General features: G+C 60.7%; 1 protein-coding gene across 4 annotated transcripts; it reads left to right on the forward strand.

The window, feature by feature from the left end:
• On the forward strand, positions 3,529-11,009 carry DTYMK (deoxythymidylate kinase). Of its 4 annotated transcripts, none has more exons than XM_018039762.1 (5): positions 3,529-3,707; positions 4,712-4,767; positions 6,843-6,933; positions 8,311-8,508; positions 10,537-11,009. In XM_018039762.1, exons 1-5 carry the CDS (start codon positions 3,543-3,545, stop codon positions 10,645-10,647), a joined length of 621 nt encoding a protein of 206 aa, XP_017895251.1. In that variant the 5' UTR covers positions 3,529-3,542; the 3' UTR covers positions 10,648-11,009. The 4 variants fall into 4 exon arrangements, with proteins under 4 accessions (XP_017895251.1, XP_017895265.1, XP_017895244.1 ...); XM_018039776.1 differs by having other exon boundaries at positions 8,383-8,508; XM_018039755.1 differs by having other exon boundaries at positions 3,554-3,707; positions 4,712-4,820.

Raw genomic sequence — 12,392 nt, forward strand, 5'->3', positions numbered from 1 at the left:
GTAAGGAAGGAACCAGGATACATGAGAGTTTTTGAGCAAAAACCACATAGTCAAAACATCAAGAGAGTACTATTGATTAACCAGACATCTCAAGTGAGTCGATTTAACGCTTTTCTGTGTATGGTAAGATGCAAGCGTGGGCTCCTTGGACTCACTCCTCTGGTGTGCGCCTTAATTCTCTGGGGCCAGGATCCTGCTTCTTAGGGGCAGCTGCAGCTGCTGCTGGCTTGACGGTTGCCACATCCTTTGTTGACTGATACAGCAGGCAGCATTTTTCATCCCTGCTTTCTATTTCTGTGTGCTCTGGATAAATCTCTGATGACAGATTTCATCCCTAGGACTACTGACATTCAGCCCCGCAGGCCTGTGCTGGGGCGGGGGAGGCACTCTCCCGTGCTTGTCGGGGGCTAGCAGCATGCCGGGCCTCTCACACTCGATGCTGCCAGACCTGCACCCCAAGTCGTGATGTTCAGAATGTCCCCCAGCTGAGAGCCGGTGCTTGAGGGTAAGGCTAAGCTACTCTAACAGAGAAACCCACCCAAGCTCAGTCACGCAGAAAAGGTGGAGCTCTACTTCTTCTGGAACAGTCCAGGAGGCGGGCAGCCATGTTCCATGGGGTCACTCAGGGACCTGGACTCCTCCCAGTGTGGCATCTGCCCCCAAAGGGCCTTGCCATTGTCTCTGCAGTCAACCCTGGAAACGCGAAGACAGGTCTGGGGGCAGAGGCAGAGGCGCAGTCTGCTATATGAAGGAGACACACCACAGCTGCTCGCGGCTCCGGGGCAGGATAGCCAGAGGGCCATGTCTACTCACAGGCACGGCTGGGAGGCGGCGTCCCACAGGGCAGTGGTGTGCCCAGCGCATCTCGTTCTTCTGCAAGTACACGAGTGCTGCAGACTGAATATCCCCCCTCAGAATTCACAGGCTGAATCCCTGAACCCGCAGTGCGACTGTGTTTGAGAGATGTGAGGAAGAGAAACCAGACCTCTCCACATTTGTGCAGCGGGAAGGCTGTGTGTGGACCCAGTGAAAAAGTGGTCATCTGCATGCAACCCAGAGGGAGACATCAGCCCTCCTGGCACCTTGAACTTGGACCTCCAGAACTGTGAGGAAAATGTGCTGTTTAAGCTACCCAGTTTGTGGCATTTTGTTCTTGCAACGCAGCTAAAACAGGGAGAGGTTTTGGTGGATAGCAGTGAAGACTGACCGATCCCTGGGATGGAAGGTGCACCAAGCAACAGGTACAGTCAGGGCTATAGGGCCTCTACTTAATGGAAAGTCTCAAACCCACAAAAGCAGAGAGAACCGAACGGACTCCATGTGCCCATGGGCCAGTTTCAACAATTACCAACCTCCCTTCACCTGCCTCCATGCACAGGCAGGCCCAGCACCCTAGCCAGGATCTCCTGCACAAAGCAATGCGCTTTGCCCACCTGTCAGGCCTCCCTGGTGGACTCGCACTGTTCAGGGCAGACTGGGCTAAAAACCTGCCACGAGACTTAACTGTCAGCGCAGCAGGGCACAGAGGAACTGGACACACAGATGCCTAGGCTCTCCTACTCCTGTGTCAGGGGTGTGAGGTCAGGACCGGATGCGTGGAGGTGCTGCAGCCGCCCTGGGGCTGAGGGACAAGCTAACAGAACAGGTGAGTGGCTGACCCAGCGTCCGAGATGACTAGCAGCAGAGACAGTTCTTGGCCTAACTCTGGACTCTGTTATGCGAAATAACTAGATTTCCTGATGGCTTAAGCCCCTGAAGCTGGCATTCCGGCTGTTGGTGGCGTTTAGCCGCTGAGTGCTGCTTCTTTTAGCCAAGTAAGAAATTTCACTGTACGTTTGCTAGTATTTCCTGCTGTTAAAAGGGCATCCACGGCTCCCCAGCATGCAGGGGCAGACCAGCCAGGCTGCCCCCATTTCCATGGGCGACCAGGAAGGCTGAGCTCTCACAAGCTGAGGTACTGCCTGTGTCCCTGCCTGTCGGCCTGGTGAACTCATCCTGCTGATGTGGTATAAGGCTGTCCCACCTCAGGAGGGTCTCTACTGTAAGCCCATCACCCTTTTGAAGGCAAGATGTTAAGTTTCAGAAAAAGTTAATCTAAGGCAATATTGTGCTGTTAGCGTATCAGCGACCTTTTGTAGATTGTACCGCAGTAACAAAAGGCCCCAAAGTCGCGGTGGACTCGGCTCAAAATTGTTTATTTCCAGCTGGTGCTCCCTATCAGCGGCACTGGTGTAGCTTGGCTGTGTTCATTCCAGAAGTTAGCGTTAGTCGCTCAGTCGTACCCGACTCTTTGCGACCCCATGGACTGCAGCCCTCTGTCCATGAGATTTTCCAGGCAAGGATACTGGAGTGGGTTGCCACTTCCTTCTCCAGGGGATCTTCCCAACCCAGGAATCGAACCCAGGTCTCCTGCACTGCAGGCAAATTCCTTACCAACTGGGCTACAAGGGAAGCCCAGAACCCAGCGTGAAAAAGCAGCCGTAATTGCGCAAGTGCAGTTCTCAGACTGGGGACTGGAAGACGAGGGTGATGACCTGCACAACAGCTTTCTTCCTGGAAGTCGGCTCCGGTTACTTTACAAGCTCAACATGAAGGACGAAAGCCAATTGGGAATAACGGAATCTACCACCCCTCCAGGATCCACAACCCAATCAAGCAAGGGCCCATCAGGAAAACGGAAGGCTACCACAGGGGTCTTGGGTCACAGCGAAATCAAGGGCTTGCACAAGTGAGGTGGGGGTTGCCAGGACCTCGGCCTCAGCACTGAAGTAGACAGTCTGCAGCTCGCGGGGGTCCGCGGCTGCCCCCAGCACCCTCGGCCGCCTCTCGTCCGGGAAGCCGGCGCTTCTCGAGGACTCCCCGGAGAGCAGCCCTCAAGTCCACGGCCACATTTCCGGCCGTCTCCGAGGTCCTCCGCGGCCAACTCGAGCGTTCTGGGAAACGCGGCTCCCAGCACGTAACGGGCCTGACGCTGCTATCCGCACCAAACTCCTAGGGTGAGGTCGGAACCCCACGAGTGTGCCTGGGGACGAGCCGTCGGAGGCCACGAAACCCTGAAGGCAGGACCCCTAGACGGGAAGGCAGTGTTCGCGCCCATAAGACGACAGCCGCCACCCTGACGGAGCGCTTCCGGGGGCCGAGCCGCTGGCCCTCAAGACTCCCGCCGTCGACGAGTGGGCAACAGGCAGGCCCCAAGGCTGCAGCCCCGTGCTTTCGCTGGAAGAGCGGACGCCCGCGCCAGAAACGGCGGCCCGCGCGGAACACTGCGCGCCGACATTCTGACCCGGAAGAGGCGGTGCCACAGAGGCACTCCCGACCAGTCGCCCCGCTTCCGCTGTACTAGTCCCAGCCAATCCGGCCACGCCGGCCCAAGTGAGCCAATCCCGTTGCGCGCCGCAGACGCCGGCCCGTGTGAACCAGTCCCCGTGCGCGCCGCGGACGCCGGCCCGCGTGAGCCAATCCCCGTGCGCGCCGCGGACGCCGGCCCGCGTGAGCCAATCCCCGTGCGCGCCGCGGACGACCGCAGCCAATGGGCGGTCCGGATGGTCCGGGGCAGTGGTGGCGGGAAGGCGCGGCGATGGCGGGCCGCCGCGGCGCGCTCATCGTGCTGGAGGGCGTGGACCGCGCTGGAAAGAGCACCCAGAGCCGCAAGCTGGTGGACGCGCTGTGCGCCGAAGGCCACCGCGCCGAGCTGCTGCGCTTCCCTGGTGGGCGCGGCGGGCCGGGCGAGCGGGGGTTCCGGGGGACCGGGGATGGGGACGTGACCCGGGGCCTCTCCGGGCCCTGAGGGTGGGAAGCGAAGGCCTCGCGGGCCGGGCCCGCCCTCGTAGATCCGCGGGTCGGGGCGCAGGGGCCGGGCCCGTGTGATGGCTCCTGAGCCTCAGCCGGCGCGTCTGTGGTCATCAACGCGCGGCCGACCTGCAGTCAGTCAGTCCTCTGTTTAGTGAGTCTCAACACGTGTACAGCCCAGAAGGCGTCTTCACAGCCAGAGTAATGACCGTCAACCCCTAAGTTTCCTGGCGCTGCTTTGTAACCCAAGTCTCCGTTTTGTTTTGGGGTTCCTCCGCCCGCCCGGCCGCCCTTGAGTGTTTACCTTCTGACTGGTTTTGTGTCATAGTTTTTAACGTAACACATTGGTCTTGAAAACGCTTGTAAGAATATCATCAATGCTTAGGTATTCAAGAGAAGTTCAAGGTTTACAAACCAGAGGTGGCAGCGGTAGAGGGAAAATGCTTCCTTGAATATTTATCGTTTTAATTTTTAAGCAAGACAGTCTGCAAATGTTATACAGTTGAGCCTTTGAATGACATAGGTATGAGCCGCTTGGGTCCACACAGACACCTTTTTTCAATAAACAGTACTCTGCAGTCCTGGGTTGGTGGACTGCAGGGACGGAGGACCTCGGATACTAAGAGCCAGCTGCAGCACTTAAAAATCCTTTTGGTGTCAAGGCAGGTCCTGGAAGCAGTCCCCGTTGGCTGGCTCTGCCTCTGGTTGCTGCTTCCTACCTGAGCTCCTTCCTCCTCAAGCTTTGTTCATCCCAGTGGCTGCTCGCTGCTGCCCTTCCTCGGGTAAAGGTGTAAGCCTGTCCAAAGCTGCAGTGAAATAAACTTCAGAGTTGGACGGGTCAGGGCCAGAAGTTCCGCACAGACTGTTCCTGATGTCCATGGCGAGCCTGATCTCATTTTCTGTGTTTGTTCTCTCGTTTTAGAAAGATCAACTGAAATTGGCAAGCTGCTCAGCTCATACCTGGAGAAGAAGAGCGAGGTGGAGGATCACTCGGTGCACCTTCTCTTCTCTGCGAATCGCTGGGAGCACGTGTAAACACCTTGGCCCTGCCACCCTTCCTGCTCTGTGCTTCCCCCCGCGACTCTGGGCTCTTGTTTCTGAGTGGCTGTGTCAGGCTGGAGGCTGTCCCTTTACACATCCTTTATTCACACATCCCCAAAGCTCTAGTTAATACCCCCCACCCCACTCCTTTTGTGATGTTAGGTCGTTTCAGGTGCACAGAAAAGCTGATGGAGACGAACAGAGCGTCCCTAGCTCGTCCTCCCCCTCCCGGAGTCTCTCTTATTCATGCCTTGGATGAAGCGGTGTAACACGTCACTGAGGCTGACAGTTGATGTTGGGGTTTGCCCTCTCCCGCCCCCTCTGTTCTTTACATCACCTTGGTGGCATCCCTCTGTACCCAGCATGGCTGTTGACAGCCTGTGGGGCGCACTCCTGGGTGCTTTTGTTCCCATCTGCACACGTGTGTGTCAGCAATACGTATGTCACAGGAGGTGTTCTAACGAATAAACGGGGCCCTTGGGGACAGATCACCTCACGGCGTGCTTCCTAACTGCCTTGCGATCTGCGTTCCACTCTCTCAGCTCCTGCGGCCTGCTGTCCCGAAAGGCTGCTCCGCTGTGGATGGAGCAGTTCCTGCGGGTGGGCGCGCGAGGGGCTGTGCCTGGCGCCCTCCCACGAGCAGGCTGGCACCGCTCCCTCTGGCCTGGGTTGAGCCAGGGTCTTGTCTGGAAAGGCCTACCCCTTCCACGTGTCAGATGAAAAGGAGGACAGGTTTATTTGTTTCTAATTTTCTTTTTGGTTGCACTCAGACTTGTGGGATCGTAGTTCCCCAACCAGGGATTGAACCTGTGCCCTCTAGGTGGAAGCACAGAGTCTTAACCATCTCGCTTCATTGGGATCACCAGGGAAGTCCCAGTGAGGTCGTATTTATAACCTTCAGCACACCTGGGCTTTCTTGACCTGGGTATTTTGATTTTTGCTTTTTGTGGGTTAGTAGAAAACAACGGCAGACCAGTTCGGAATGAGAAACAGGACCGCCTGCCGCCTCAGCCCCAGCCTTGCCCAGCTGTGCCGCCTGTGCGCCCCGGCCCATTTGTCTGCCACAAGTCCCCTTCAGGTCGCCCCAGCCACTCCCATCAGAGCAGTTTTCTGACCCGCGGAAGTCCTTGGCTGACAGGTTGGATTCTGGGCCGCTGTCTGGCGCCATCGTCCGCCAGCTGCGTGGCGTTGGTCTTGCTCGGCGTCTCAGCCGGAGCTTCCTGGGCAGTGCGTGGGCAGAGTGCCCTGGCCCGCGGTGCTGTGTTGCGGCGCTGCCTCCACCTCCTCCCCGCCTGTCAGAACCTGCTGGTCCTCCAGGGCCGTCCAAGGATTTATCCTGAGGAGTAAGCTCTCTCTCGCTTTCCGCGCAGTTCAGCAGCGCCTCCCAAGCCTCACCTGCAACAACGTGCTATCACGTTTGTTTTACCTCTTCCTCTCTTTGTAAAGATCGCAGGGTGTTAGCGAGATGCTGGGTTTATGTTTCCTCCCAAGTGGATTTGGGTTTACATTTTTGGCGCGGTACCACAGAAGTGACGTGGGTCCTCTCGAGGGCAGGAAGTCCCCATGTGAGCCCACTGAGTACCCGTCTTCCTGAGACCCCGGGCCCCCTGTGGAGGGCGTCCTCAGCCCCCTCCCAGAAGGAGAGGCAGGCATCTGTCGTCCCCTCCAGGCCGCGCCCACCCTTCTCTCCCCTTGTTCCGGCTTCTCCCTTCCTGGCAGGGCCTGGCCCCCTGTGCCCAACGGCCGAGTTGCCCCTGGGTCTCTGCCAGTTCCAGCTGTGTTCACAGCCCTGGTGGACTTGCCTTTCTGCGCCTGCTGTTGCTGGGCTGTCCACGTGGCATCCTAGGGGGAGGATCAGAGCTTCGGGGAGTGAAAGCCCGGCCACACACTGCCTGGGTGCAGCCTGTCCACGTTGCTTCCTGAGCTGCAATGTGTCTGCAGGGCTCTCTGAGTCTGAGACTCGGGAGCTGAGAAGCTGGGACCAGGGCTCACAGGCATCCCCTCTCTTGTAGGCCATTAATGAAGGAGAAGTTGAGCCAGGGCATCACCCTGGTCGTGGACAGATACGCCTTCTCCGGGGTGGCCTTCACCAGTGCCAAGGAGGTGAGTGCCACTCGGCCTGGCACATAGTCTGTGCCCCATGTGGGCTCAGCGGTCCCCGTGGGTGCAGAGCCATCAGAGCGGAGGCCCCGCGTCAGCCCCCAGGGCCCTGTGATCCCCTCTTCTCCCGGCCACGTGGACAGGACGAGCAGCCTCTGTAGGTGCGGGTTGTCCCCGCAGACACGGCCAACACATTTCACATCAGTCACGCAGGGGTCGGTGGGCAGACCGGTTTCATCCAGCGCCTTGTTTTCAGGAGAGACGGTGAGAGTATCTAGGGTGCTGTTCTGAACCCCCGTTCCAGGGAGCTGCTGTTTCACAGGTACAATGGCCCGTGTGACCGCACGGCCCTTTGTCCTGCCTTTTATTGAGGGTGTTCAGACGGACCCCAGCAGAGAAAGGGCACCTCCAGCACCAGCTCCTGCCTCAGCGCGCTCGTCTCTGTGACCCGCCAGATACGGTGTCAGCCCCTGTGAGCGTCTCGGTGCACGTCCCCAGGAGCGCTTTCCAGACCCTCGTCCCAACCCCGGCGAGTGGGCAGCCATCCCCCAAAGTCCTTCAGTCCATGCTCAGGGGTCCCGGTGCCCAGATACTGTTTGTTCACCTTAGGTTTTTACAGTTAGGTTGAACCAGAGTTTGGCTAATTAAGTTCCATTCTTCAGATGTCCCTTGACACTCTTAATGTGTAGGTTTCTGCCTCCCTTTCCTTCTGTTTAAATGTTTGTTGATGTTCGCAAGGCTCCTGCCAAGAGGCACACTCTGCCCGATAGTCTTGTAACAGTCTTTGATCGTGGTTAATTCACAAAAGGTTGCAGAATGCTGACGATTTCATTCTGCCTGTCTTCCTGGCACAAGCAGCTGGGTCCCCCTTTAGGAGAGTCCTCCCGAGGGTCTGGCCCCTCGGCTCCGTCTGTGAACGTCACACGGGCTCGGGAAGGGTGGACAGGGGCCCTCGTCCTGTGCTCGGGGCTCTGAGCCCACAGCTGGCTTCTAACCCTCAGGCTTCGCTGTGGCCCCAGGTCACATGCATCCTGGGTTTTCCTCCAGAATGGAAACACTGCTCCTAGAATTGCAAGGGTGAAGGAGAGTGGATGTGCCGCAGAGGGCACGTGGGGTACTGGCGAGGGTCTCCCCCTCTCCTCAGGACAGGGGGCCGCCCTGGCCTGGGCTGCTGCGTGGCTGGAGGGTATGGGGTCCTGGGCCCCGGGAGCCCATGGACAGAGCACTGTTTCAAGAGAAACCACACACAGCCTAAAGGACACCCGCTGTCGAGTGAGAGTTCTCCCCCCACACCCCAGCTCCCTCTCCCCCATCTTGGGGAGTCTGGAACCGGAGACCGCGTTACGCTGGCTCCCTCTCAGGGCGGCTCTCTGTCCCCAGAACTTCTCTCTGGACTGGTGCAAGCAGCCGGACGTGGGCCTCCCCAAGCCCGACCTGGTCGTCTTCTTGCAGCTGCAGCTTGCGGAGGCAGCGGCGCGGGGCGAGTTTGGCCGCGAGCGCTATGAGAGTGGCCCTTTCCAGCAGCGTGCCCTGCAGCGCTTCCAGCAGCTCCTGGCAGACCCGAGTCTGCCCTGGAAGGTGAGTGCCGCCCGGGCCCTGGAGCTGGTGCAGGAGGGGCCGCCGCCAGGCCAGGGCAGGGGCGTTGGGGCTGCGGTGCAGCAGCTCATGCATGCTTGGGTCCAACACGGGACCTCCCAGGCTCTCAGCGTGGTTCCAGCGCTGGGCCGTGCAGGCCAGGGGCCTCCCCCGTCGCCCTGGCCACCACCTCTGCTGTGGTCTCCGGCCCATCTCCAGCCTCCCTGAAGCCAGTGTCCATGGCTGCAACGGGCCACACACCTGCCAGCTGGGCTCACGCGTCTCCCTGCCCTGTGTCCGTGCCTCCCAACTGCCCTGCTGAGCGGTGTGGCCAGGGCTCCCCGTGCAGGTTTAAAGCACCCCCTGACCTTGCTGTGTCTCGGGGTGCTCAGGGCTGGGGGAAGGGCGTGGTTTTACCCAGGCGGAGGCTGCAGTGTGGGGCCTCAGCTGCCCTGCCCTCTGCTGGACGGTTCTATCAGCTACCGAATGCCAGAGTTCTCTATTTTTTTGGTTTTCTTCACTTTCGTTTTTTTCCTTAATTTGTTCTCACCAGTTTTCTATTTTTCGCCTTGCCCTGCGGCGCGTGGGGTCTCAGTTCCCCGATGAGGGGCGGCACTCAGCCCCTTACAGTGGAGGTTGCAGGGCCATAACCCCTGGACCGCCCGGGAACTCCCCCTCTGGCTTTCTTTCTATTGTACGTGGTGTAGATGATCCGTGGCTCACGCTGTGCTTCGGCACCTCCTGGGAACAAGACAGGAACCCACAGCTTCGGGAGTGGGGGGGAGTGGGGGGGAGCGGGCCGCGGCTGCCTTTCTGCCAAGCTGTCCTCTCAGCTGGGTTCCCAGAGCTCTAGGAGCTTCGCTGATGGTCCTCGGAGGGCAGGTCCCCTCGCAGAGTCTTGGCTTCCGTTGATCTGAAGCTTACTTTAGCATTTTTCACATCTTTAAAGCAGTAACAGACTTAGAGAAGACTCTTCTGGGGACTGTTTGACGATACGTGTCAGTGCCTGCCGCCGTCCCATGTGGGCCTGGGCCGTTCACACGGGGCCTCTCCTGTGGCCCGGATGCGGGACCCGGACTGACGTTTGTGACCACGGACATGGTGCCCGCTTGTCGCTGGCCTCCTGCCTCTGAGCGTCTCAGCTCGGTGTTTCTGAAGCCCACGGGCTCCTCGTCGCGGAGCCTCCGCTTGCCTCGTGGTTGGGGTCAGGTTGTTGCCTCTGCTGGGTGGTCGCTGCCAGTTCATGGGGCGCGCGCCTTCAGCACCTCCGTTCCAGCCGTGCTCCCCTCCACCTCAGTCAGGTGGTTCACGGTGACGTCCCGCTGCGTCCCTCTGAGGAGGGGCTTTGAGTCTACATGAAACCACAGCGCCCACAGACTGGTGTGCAGGGCTCACTCACCAGCAACCTGCCTTCCTCGCTGTCCGAGGCCCACATTGCCAAGGTCTGGCCTCCAGGAGGCCACTTCACCTCGGGGCCCTTTCCAGTCCCACGCGTTACGGTCTCAGGGCTCATCCTGGGCCTCCCCGGCCCAGCGTCTGCAGTGACCCTGGCTCCGCCCTGTGGCGGGGCTGTGGGGCACCACACACAAGCTCACATGGGAGCCACCACCTCTGAGGCCCGCGCTGGGGGTTGCGGTAGCTGAGGGCCTCTGTTCCTGGGGCTCTTCCAGAGCTTGCTGCCCTGCGGCTGCCGAGAGGCTGTGCCCAGTGCATGGCCCTCTCAGGCAGAGAGCGGTTCCTTGTGGGCTGGCTCCCTGGTGACCAAGGGTCCCGTGCTGTTCACTGGGCGGCGGGGTCTCAGCAGCGGGGATGCAGGTGGGGAGGAGCGGGTGCGGGCCTGCCTGGGGCTCCGGGTGATCCAGGCGCAGCGTGGAGGGGGTGGCTGCCCTTAGCACGTCTGCTGCTGGCACCAGGGTGCCGCGGGGCAGCTTGGGCCCCCGGCAAGGCTGGGGGTGAGGAGCCAAAGCTGTGCCCTCTGGCCTAGCCCGCCCACTGAGAACGTTAACGCCTTGTGTCCCCCACCTCGCACAGACAGTCAACGCCTCCAGAAGCATCGAGGAGGTCCATCGGGAGATCCGCGCGCTGTCTGAGGACGCCATCCGAGCCGCCGCACACAGGCCCCTGGGGCAGCTGTGGGCGTAGGAGGCCGGCCCCCTGTGCTCCAGAGACACTCGTAAATCACTATGCTTTCCTCACGGAGGTCTCACAGCTGCACTCAGCAGTCCCATCGGGGTCGCTGAAACCCTCAGCGTGTCCTCAGGTGCCATCAATAAAGACAATTGGAGACAGCAGTGGCGGCTGGGGGCCCAGTGCGGTGCAGCATCCTTGCCTGGGGCCCCTGTGCTGTCAGCTGGCCTGGCCGTGCCTGGGCTGAGTGCCAGCCTCACGACCTGGCCTGCAGGGCCCAGCCCAGCCTTGTCAGGGCAGCATCTGTCTCATCTGAATGCGTCTGATACATGTTGGTCATTCTGTTGAGATGGAAGACGCAGCTGTATAACTCTGCATCCTGTCCCGCAGTTACTCCAGGACGAGCCCTGCGGTGGGAGGCGGGCAGGGTCCCTGTCTACAGGGCGCCCCGGGGCTCAGTGCTTCGAGGGTGTGGGCCGGAGGCTGGGTCCCAAGCAGAGCGAGACCAGGTGCCAGGTCCAGGGTCTGGAGCTGGGGGAAGGCCCCCGTGCCCCCTGCATGGCAGAGGTGCCCAGGCCCTGCTCCTGCACAGCAAGGGCGCCCCCCAGCCCAGCTGCACAGACGAGGCTGCCCGCCCACGGGCTTGGGCAGGAGGAGCAGCCCAGCCCTCATGGGAGGGCAGAGCGGCCAGGGTCCCTGCACCTGGATGGCAGTGTGGCTGCTTCACAGAGGGCCCCACCGCAGGTGCTGGGCCAGCCTCAGGGGCGTCCACCCACCTGGCAGCACCCACTTGAGGTCGGGGCAGCAGGTAGGGGCCACGCGTGCAGCTGGACCACTGCGTTCAAGAGTCCTGAGGGCATCCGCGGGGATGGTGGGCGAACCCTGACCTGCCTTCTGACCTCTCACACGACCGAGGCCACGTGCTGAGGGAAGAGAACGCAGCGGGGGCAGGGGTCCTGAGGGCTGGCCATCACGGAGGCCATGGGCCTGGGCGGGAGCCCCTGCCGGGCAGCCCTCTGGCCCAGGTTAAGATGGGGCCCCGCAGGCTTTGGAGGCAGGTCTGGTCAGGGGAGATGCTGCTGCGTGCAGCGTGTGGGGTGTGGGAGCTTGGCAAGGGAAGGAGCCAGGGCCCCGGGGATGGCACTGCTGACCACTGACCTCCAGGGTTCTAAGAGGATCCTCAGCCGGAGTGTGGAGGCTCCAGAAGCCAAACAGGCTGCTTCTAGAAGCCAGGCCTCAGTCTCCGGCCGCAGCGCTTCCTGTCTGGCCCTGGTCCCCGCAAGCCCACCACAGCGGGCAGGGGGGCAGAAGCAGGGCGCGGGAGGGCTCAGTGTAGCTCCAGCACTCCCGCCAGGACCTCCTGGGCGTGGCAAGTGGCCTCGCTCAGTCCTTCCTGGTGGCTCAACTAGGTGACCCACTGAGGCATCCACCCGTGAGGGAGCAACACAGTCTGACCTCCCTGCACGTCCTGCTTTAAACGCAAACCACAGGAGGGCAAGGGTGCTTAGCCATCTCGGTCATGTCCAACTCTGCGACCCCGTGGTCTGCAGCCCACCACCAGCCGCCTCTGTCCATGGGATCCTCCAGGCAAGAACGCTGCAGTGGCTTGCCATGCCCTCTTGCAGGGGATCTTCCCGAGCCAGGGATGGAGCCCGTTCTCCTGCGTTGTAGGCGGATCCCTTACAGCCAAGCAACTGGGTGGTTTTCCCAGCAGTCGTGCACAGATGTGAGCTGGACCACGAAGAAGGCTGACCGCTGAA

This window comes from Capra hircus, chromosome 3, assembly GCF_001704415.2.
Source record: "Capra hircus breed San Clemente chromosome 3, ASM170441v1, whole genome shotgun sequence".
In the NCBI taxonomy this organism is placed as follows: Eukaryota; Metazoa; Chordata; class Mammalia; order Artiodactyla; family Bovidae; genus Capra; species Capra hircus.

Bases quoted from the DNA above. Each gene is read 5' to 3' on its own strand.
- DTYMK (XM_018039755.1), top strand. From the start codon at position 3,578: ATGGCGGGCCGCCGCGGCGCGCTCATCGTGCTGGAGGGCGTGGACCGC. The intron at 6,934-8,310 runs GTGAGTGCCACT...CTCTGTCCCCAG, and splicing joins CCTTCACCAGTGCCAAGGAG to AACTTCTCTCTGGACTGGTG. The intron at 8,509-10,536 runs GTGAGTGCCGCC...CACCTCGCACAG, and splicing joins ACCCGAGTCTGCCCTGGAAG to ACAGTCAACGCCTCCAGAAG.